The 9,214-nt window shown below is 43.7% G+C and overlaps 1 protein-coding gene across 1 annotated transcript; it reads right to left on the bottom strand.

Annotated features, from left to right (window-relative positions):
* Window positions 1–435: 435 nt before the first annotated feature.
* On the bottom strand, window positions 436–3,117 carry LOC123150739 (uncharacterized). The gene is made up of 9 exons (XM_044570572.1): window positions 2,763–3,117; window positions 2,613–2,677; window positions 2,406–2,446; window positions 2,120–2,208; window positions 1,921–2,034; window positions 1,698–1,775; window positions 1,379–1,444; window positions 972–1,052; window positions 436–894 (listed from the first exon to the last, which is right to left on the bottom strand). Exons 1-9 carry the CDS (start codon window positions 3,063–3,065, stop codon window positions 778–780), a joined length of 954 nt encoding a protein of 317 aa, XP_044426507.1. The 5' UTR covers window positions 3,066–3,117; the 3' UTR covers window positions 436–777.
* Between the last annotated feature and the right edge of the window lie 6,097 nt (window positions 3,118–9,214).

Raw genomic sequence — 9,214 nt, 5'->3', positions numbered from 1 at the left:
GTGTCAATTTCTTCCTCATCACCTGGCCGTGTCAATTTCTTCCTCATCACCTAGCCAAAGGATCGCGCAGCTAGCTAGCCCCTCTTCCACGTAACAACTCCTACTCGATCCAATTATCCCCCGACAGTCCTACGCAAATAAACAACCCTAAAGCGAAACACATCAGAAAAATAGAGCCGAACTTATCTTTAAAAGAAAAAAGAAAAATAGAGCCAAAGTTTGAGCGGAAATACTATTGAGCGAACGTTCGCTCACCTGGACATGAACGCGACGCCAGCTGTTCGGTCACACGCATAAATGATGTGGCAGCTGTAGTTCGCTAAGTCATCCAGCGCGATGGGATCCTTGTCGTCCGATTTTGATCAAGGAATCCGTTGCTATCAACACTTCCTCTCTTTCATTACAGGAAAAAACGTGAAAGTCAAGTACGAAGACTACACCGTGAAAGCTAAATTTAACCTCGGCAAAAAGTTATCGGGTGTTACACTCGACAAAAAGGACTCGGCATACTCCTGGTAGGCATAACGACATAAGCTGAGTGTTATTTGTCAGCTACTCGGCAAAAGGTTTGCCGAGTAAAAATAAGCAGCTCACTGCAAAACGCTACGAGGAAATACCTTATAGGTAGATCCCTACCCAATGCTACTGTTAAGTAGTAGTAGCGCGCTACAGGCACACACTAGTATATGTTAATCATAGAGGCACTCCCAAGCATTGCTAACTCATAAAGACGATGCATTGCGCACTGATACCCTGGTGGTGTTCTCTTTACTGTCATCAGTTATCTTGGCCCTCATTGCAGCCAAGGTGGAGCCTCCGCACTCTCATCTTTCCATTCAGTGCTAGGGCTAGCACATCGTACTCTTCTACATACCACAACTCTGATACCTTTGCCTGGAACAGTTTTGAGATGCAGATTAGCTAATGAATCATTATCTTTAGGACAAACTTTCTGTGATGCAAAAGTTTACCTGGAAGCCACGGATTTTCCCATTAACCTGTGCAACGAGGTCATGGAAGAATTTGATGTGACTGAAAGATGACGTGTCCTCCTGAAAAAGTGTAGGTCAAATGTTAAAATAATTGATGCAATGCGATATTAAATAAACGAGCACAATCCTTGCTAGTTCTAGTAAAGTTTGCACAACTCTAGAAGGTGTCTGCTAGTTAACGAATACTAAAAATTAGAGATAATAAACAGTTACAGAAAGGCACTACGATGCCAAATGCTCGAACAATCCAAATTAGCAGGCTTATTGCATGGTTATATTGAAGAAGCTTGCTAGACCACTGATTAAAGCAAAACATCATGTGCCTTTCTGCAAAGAATTCAGATACAGAAAATAGCAACAGAAAAAATTGTGTTGTAGCGGGCTACCTGTTGTGGGAGCTTAGGAGGTCCCAGAATTCGCGCAAAGGATGTGTGGAGGAGAACAGGATCATACTGCCACATGCATAAAATGGAGTCAGTGACTAATTCATCGAGACGCGTGAAATATCAGGTCAATAGCAATCAGCAATTAGTAAGTGTGTAAACCCACTAGAATGAATCCAGAACATTGAACTTGATGCAATGCGGAAGTCAACTAGTAGAGTAAATTTGAGTTCCCTTCTCAATGTTATCACGCCAATATGATGCTATATGTTCACAATGGGTCAGGTCATGTTTCCAACAAATTCATCTAAGTTGCTCTCACCAACTGCTTTTGGGGTGCTCGAGGGAGAGCTTCTCTCAATTTTGAGCGGATGTCGGCAGGATCAGTACCAGATTCAACCTAAAATACGAAACCAAATAACTTATTTCAGTCTGTATACTTGTAAGAGTGGAGGATGAAACACTAAGATTAATTGTATACAAACAAAGACAGGTGTCCAACATGTCATCTGGCAGCAGAATAGGGTGTTGTCAAAGATTCAAACCTGCCACAAGCCAAGAAGAACTCCAGTTGATGTCAAGACCACTCGATCCAAAGAAATTTTAAGGGGGCAAACAGCCTCAGTAACTCCTTTTACAGCATCGACTTCGGCTTCAATCTCAACAATACGACACATAGAAGATACATCAGCAAAAAGTTGTAATCCCATGCTCACGCAAATCCCAATCAGATGATTTAATTACCTCATCCTTGGTTGCTAAGATTGGCTCCAGATGATGGGAGGCATGAAACATACTAAAGTGGTACATGCTCGAATTTTGGAACCAAATAGCTGGCAATAAGAAATGACCGAGCAAAGCAAATCAACATGAAGCAGTACTTACACAAGTGTGCAGCTTTATGTTACAAATTAATGAAGTATAGATTGACCAAGCAATATAGAACAGGCGGTCATATCTATTTTATCCATATCAGAAATTAATACCGAAGGAGAGAGTAACTATTAAATGTACTGAACATAAACTTTACCTTTATCAAAATAAGGAAGAAATACTTCCTTCACAGCCTTCCTGCATGTACAAATCATACTCAATTAGCACTGCTTTGGTCCCATTTATTACAAAGAATGAGCAATATTGTCATCCCAGATTGGCCTACTGCAGCTAAACCAAATCCATGCCAGCAACAATCCTTGGAACCATGGCGGTTGATTCGAAACCAAATCTCACCACTTACGCTATCTCGGCGGCGAACACCGGGTCCAGGTAGAGCACGTTTGCACGCACCGGCGGGTCGACGGCCTGATGAGATGAGCAGCAGAGCGGTCACACTTTCAGAAATTCATGCGTGCCACGACGGCGAGAGCAGGGGGCGAGAAGCCTTCACCTTGAGCCTGGGCACGACGGCGCCGTCCCTGACCTCGAAGAGGTCCGAGAGCGTGAGGGACTGCGATGTCTCGCCGCCCTTCAAGAAGGCCGCGCCGCGCTCGTCAAGGTCCCGCGCCATCCTGCCGTACAGATCGGCGCGCCGGGAAGACACGGGACCAGGAGGGGTGGCGGGAGCGTAGGGGTCCATGGTCGGGCGGCCCAGAAGGAGGAGGAGGAGGATGAAGACGGCGGCCGGCAGGAACCAAACGGCGCTGGCCGGAGATCTGAAGCGGGTGGAGCAGCTCGGGGCCTTGGTGGCCATCAAAGGCAGCTTTTTTGTGTGTGTGTGTGTGTGTTCAGGTGTGTCAGTGTGTGGTCTGTCGATTTTCTAGTAGCATCGTGTCGATAACGAGTAGCACACGGCGACCACACGCACCAGAATCTAAGCCACTACTGTTGTTACTAGTTTTGAGGTTAATGCAACTTTTTCTTGAATTGTGAGTGACTTCATAATACACGAGTTTATGTATATGTCAATAATAAAAAGCTGTCCATACTCATTTATTAGTGAACTAGACGCAGCACGTTTAACTCACATATTGACTAACAAAGTGATGCAAGTTCTCAACAGAGAATTGATTGAAATAAATGAATGTAAACTTGCCAGGCAACTTACAATAGAAAGGCATCCCTAAAAAACTTACATGGTAAAAGGTAAAATAAAAGATGCCGCTACAAAGACTTAGGCTAGTTTTTTTTTAAGTATTTGGAGAATATTATGGTTTTCTCAGAAACCACAGTTTTCGAAACTTTGAAGTGTTTGGGTTCAACAAATATCACTGTTTTATAAACATATTAACCCTAATACCATTTTTTACTAGTATTCAAGAAAAGATGTCTTGACCACTTTTTTCTAAACCGAAGAAGAAACAACTATGGTTTTTCGAAACTGAAGTATTCATTGTTTATGTAATTGAATACCGAGGTTTTAGATTACTACGGTTTTGAGAAAACTATGCTGCCAAACTAGGCATTAGTAAAAAAATGTCTCAGTGAACATACATATAATAATTTGATTACATGATTAGGGTCGAATGGTTGATAATACAAATATCTCCATCGTTAAGCACTACTTCTTTTGTCGTACTAAATTATGCGACAGAAACACAACCTTGAGGAAACAGTTAATCACATAATCAATCTTCCTAACCTCAAATTTTGTCCAACTAAAATATTAGATGGCCAGTACTAGCAAGGTTTGATACTCCGTACTTCAACTTTGACCGTAAATTTAACTATCAAGACCGATTGCGGTGGGAGCAAAATTTATATCAGTGAATTCGTATTCGAAAGAAGTTTTCAATTATATATATTTTTCTCCCGCCGCAGTTGGTTTCGTTGGTTAAATTTATGGTCAAAGTTGGACCTCGGAAAACGCGGGCGCACTATATTTTGGAATGGAGGGACTAAGGCCATAGTACCAGCGGGCTGGCTGCACTTAATATTTGATGGGTGGTTCGGAGGTGGCCATTGGAGACAATGGGGTCTTCTCCTCTGCCATTGGTCAGGTCAGGATAATTGTTGATATTTATATGGGAGGGTTATACACGACTGTTGAATCATGGAATACATCCTGACTAATATAGTAGTTGGGATCCCGATGCAAATGAGTAGAGGAGATTTCGGTGGGCAGCGTCGCCGAGTGCTCCTATGCAATTTTGTCGATATACGTTGCTATCCAGTATCCACCGTGACATATTCATCCCCAAATTTCGCCCCTCCTGCTCATGTCTCGCTCCCCGCAGCGCCCGGGAGAACCCTACATCGCCGCTGCTGCCACCCAACCACCTCACCCTACCTTCCTCGCCACCACTGGAGTGCGCTGCCGGGCAAAGCCCGAGCGGCGTCGGCGGCGGGGAGGGGGGTCTTCTCCGTCTCGCGAGGAGCACGAGCAGCGCAGGGGCGGCTCGGCCATGGGGATGTGGATCTCGACGACGTCATCAGGCTCTTGGCGGCTGGCGGGGGCATGCGAGTAGGGAGGGCGTGTCCTTGCTACGCCATGGCACCAGCGGCGCATATTTGACGCGGCCGCCGACGCGCAAGGTGGAGGGGGGAGTGCAGCGGGGTGGCGTAGATCTGGCACGACTGTTGGCACACGTGTGGACGGGAAGAGTGGTGCTGCGCGTGGACTGGTGCGAGCGGCATCGTGCAGGGCATACGGGGAGGCCTAGGAGCTCGTCAGCTTGCTGGTCGACCGCAAGTGCTGGCGGTGATTCACGCCATGAATGGTGCGGTTGCGGTTCGCGCTTGGCGGCGTTTTGCGGGGTAGATGGGTGGCTACAGTCATCGATTGCAGCGGGAGTCATCGATGTGGCGCTTTCAGGCATTGCTCTCTCCTCGTTGGAGGCATCGATGTAGCTGCTCTCACCTATGATTCCTTTATCGCAGATGGCGGCGCCTTTCCCAACGTGCTCCGAGGAAAACCATTGATCTAGTTTAGATCAGACGATGGCGGCACTATCCGACGTCACGTTCTCTCTTGGGGGCATCATCCTGGAGGTGGAGTCGGTCAGAGGGACCCGTGGCTCGCGAGTGTGTGTTGTTTGTTGTTTGCCGAAAGGCGTCATCTATATGGGTTTTTTGTCTGGTTTCCCTCATAAACTGGACCAGCCTTCTATCTGTTCAATGAATTCAGCATTTTTCCTGCTAACATTCAAAAAAAAGCATCTTGTCGATATATAATAATAATAATAATAATAATAATAATAGCAATGTGCCATCACTGCGTGAGCAGAGCAATGTATTGGTGCTAGAAAAATGCCACATATGTAGATGTTGAACGCAATTTTTCTTTAACACTGTACAGTCAAAGATGCTCGCACATGTGTCCATACACTTATCTCTATGAATACACGTACATACACTCTATTTGTACGAGCACCTACGAGAGACTCGACTGACATAATATCTTGATATTAACGAATCACCATAGGAGCCTGGTAATCAACGTAAAGTCTCCTCTCACTGAACGAACATTGTCAGAGAAACTTAAATAAATCTAGAAAAATGCAATCACCTGTGCCAAATCTAATAAAATGAAGCTCAAGTAGAACAACTCAAGAATCTCATTCTTCATTTCACAGTCTTTACTGGTTTGAGAGTTAACTTTGACATATCAGCCATGGTACCTATCAACACAGAAAATGTTGTCATGCAATCTTTGGCTGCCAGACTAGAATGTTCTATTGGAAGCTTTCCTTTCACATATCTAGGCCTGCCACTGTTACTCTCGAAGCCTAAACTGGAAGATTTTTCCCCTGTTATCAAGAGGATTGACAGAAGATTGTCTGGTTGTTCAACATTTCTATCATATGGAGACAAGCTTACCCTGATAAAGTCTGTCTTTACACACCTCCCATTATTCTTCATGTGCACCCTTGAATTGCCCAAGGGCATTATTGAACAAATCAAAAAAAATTTGAAACATTGTTTCTAGAGGAAGTATGGTATGGAAGATAGAGGTATAACACTTATCTCAAGGTCTGCTTGCCGAGGGGTCAAGGAGGATTGGGAGTTCTCAACATTGAAATTCACAATAAATGTCTCCTAATGAAACATCTACATAAATTCCTCCATAGAGAAAATATTTGGGAATCTCATTTGGGAATCTTACTAACCGGATGGAGAGATTAATAATAGAAATGTTGGTTCATTCTAGTGGAAAAGTATCTTCAGACTACTAGTTGTTTTCAAATCAGTGACCAAAGGACATCTGGGCACAGGCAATACCGTTGATTTCTAGCTTGAAAATTTGGGTCATGGAATTACAAGAGATAAATTTCCAGGGCTTTTTTCCTTTGCCACCAAAGAAAATTTGAACATTAAGGAGTTTTTACCAGCATCAGACATGAGTGAAAACTTCTTCCTCCCACCCTCAGCTCAAGCACATCAACAATTCCTTGAATTACAAGATATCACTCGGTCTCTGCAGATCACCAATCAGGGTGACAGATGAACATATCCTTGGGGAACATCCTATTCTTCTATCAAAATTTATAAAGAGTTGACAAAGAGTGAACCAGCAGCTCCACTTTTCAAAAAACTCTGCTATGCTACAAGATCTTTTTCTAGCTCTTACTGCATGACAGGGTCAATACTGGGAACATGCTTCGAAGAAGAACATTCCACTTGCCATCTTATAATTGTGTTCTTTGTCAAATGAACACAGAGGAAACATCTCAACATCTGTTTTGGGATTGTGATTTTGTGTTTAATTGCTGGCAGTCCATTTTGGGTACCAGATGCAGAGGTTTCTCAATCTTTGATGAAGTCTTGCTTGCCATTCAGGCACTGCCTAATTCTATTGCCATGGAAATCATGATTATGGGCTGCTGGAATATCTGGATACAAAGAAATGGGAAAATCTTCAAGGCGAAAGAAGCCACAATCCAAGCGTGGAAAAGCTCCCTTAAGACAGATCTGCTTCTATTACTGCACGGAGTGAAGACTAAATTTCGAGACCAATTTTCCAGTTGGATTGAACAGAATTTGATTTAATAACTATGTTAGCCTCGGGTTTTAACAAAACAGGAGTGGGTTGAACTTGTCATTCATTGACTTTGTATATATTGTAGACTATTTTTTAATGAAATTTCCGTAGAATGATTGTTCTGCGGTTTCGGTTAAAAATCTAGTAAAATGCACATTATTGGTACCATGATGGTTCGGGGGGCGGGACTATGCGTCATCTATGATAAAGGTGTGCGCTTGTTTCTTCATCTTGAACAAAAAATAAATCCTTACCTCCATCTTGAAAAAATGAAGAAAAACAATCTTTCTCACCTCAGCCTATGCCAAGGTCAGGCAGGACATGGGTGTGGGGTTGTAGCCACAAGCGGAATTTGAGGAAGGCACACAACTGAGAGATCCTTAGGCTACTTCCAATGCATTGGTGCTTACATGAGGTGCTAAGCATATTAAATACTTTAGCAACTAAAGACCCCAATGCATAGGTGTTTAACTTGTTAGTGCTAAGTATCCTTCATTTAATGATTTTGCAACTAAAGTTCTTCATGCATTGGTGGGATCTTCCATTTAAGTGTTTTTCCTAGGTTCTCGCGCTTGGCATTGTTTCTTCCTGGGATCACCAAACTCATCTATCTCCTCTTAATTACCTTGCCACATCAGATTTTTTGCATACATGGCAGTATTAGCACCTGTACAAGGTGGAGCATTGGGAGGGGCCTTATAGCCTGGTGGTGCAATGGTGAAGAGGGAATTTGACCAAATCCTTTGAGGCGAAAGATTAGAGAAAGTATGTGACATTGAAAGCACAAGTGCTCCCTAGGTGGTTTTGATAATTGATGACAACATATCTCTTGTTGGACTAACATTTCTATCTAGCATGTTTCAGATAAGTTCAACAATGGAGTGGCATGGACTAAAGGTTGTGGGAACTCCTTCAAGATGCTAAGGACAAAGGATTGGCTAAAGCTTCAAGCTCAAGACTCTTCATTTTACATTTTAGTGATCCAAGATCACATTGAGTCCATAGGAAAAGCCAATACTATCAAGGAGGGATGAGGTGTTGCTTAATGAGCCTCTTGCTTCATGTGCTTAATGATATGCTCCAAAATCCTCAGCTACTTTCCCACTTCCACATATGACCTAAACCCAAAGCCAAACTCGGACCTACCGATTATTCCTATCCGGCGCCACCGAGTTTCACCTATCATAGCCACTGCCAGAAACCCTAATCAGTTTGGTCTCACCGATGGGATCTTGGTCTCATCGAGATGGGCTTGCAAACTCTCTGTTACCTATTGCAATATTTTTGGTCCCACCGAGATATGCAATCGGCCCCACCGAGTTTGCTTGGCCAACTCTCTGTTTCACTTATTACCCAAATCGGTCCCATCGATTTTGAGTAATCGGTCAAACCGAGTTTTGGATTTACCCTAACCCTAGCACATCGGTCCCACCGAGTTGATCCAGTCGGTCCCACCGAAAATCTCTAACGGTCACTAGGTTTCCTATTTCGGTCTGACCGAGTTTGTTGATTCGGTCCCACCGAGATTGGTAAATCGTGTGTAACGGTTGGATTTTGTGTGGAGGCTATATATACCCCTCCACCTCCTCTTCATTCGTAGAGAGAGCCATCAGACTAAGCTTACACTTCTAGCATCCTATTTCTGAGAGAGAACTACCTACTCATGTGTTGAGGCCAAGATATTCCATTCCTACCATATGAATCTTGATCTCTAGCTTTCCCAAGTTGCTTTCCACTCAAACCTTCTTTCCACCAGATCCAAATCCTATGAGAGAGAGTTGAGTGTTGGGGAGACTATGATTTGAAGCACAAGAGCAAGGAGTTCATTACCTACACACCATTTGTTACTTCTTGGAGAGTGGTGTCTCCTAGATTGTCTAGGTGTTACTTGGGAGCCTCCGACAAGATTGTGGAGTTGAACC

This window comes from Triticum aestivum, chromosome 7A (assembly GCF_018294505.1).
Source record: "Triticum aestivum cultivar Chinese Spring chromosome 7A, IWGSC CS RefSeq v2.1, whole genome shotgun sequence".
Classification (NCBI taxonomy): Eukaryota; Viridiplantae; Streptophyta; class Magnoliopsida; order Poales; family Poaceae; genus Triticum; species Triticum aestivum.
The sequence above is the reverse complement of the archived record's forward strand: the minus strand, read 5'-3'. Positions and strand labels throughout refer to the sequence as shown.

What these genes read in the sequence shown, in the direction of transcription:
- LOC123150739 (XM_044570572.1), bottom strand. Translation starts at nt 3,065, where the DNA reads ATGGCCACCAAGGCCCCGAGCTGCTCCACCCGCTTCAGATCTCCGGCC. An exon ending in TCTTAGCAACCAAGGATGAG is followed by an intron (nt 2,035 to 2,119) that starts GTAATTAAATCA and finishes CGTATTGTTGAG; the next exon opens with ATTGAAGCCGAAGTCGATGC. An exon ending in CTCCTAAGCTCCCACAACAG is followed by an intron (nt 1,053 to 1,378) that starts GTAGCCCGCTAC and finishes ACACTTTTTCAG; the next exon opens with GAGGACACGTCATCTTTCAG.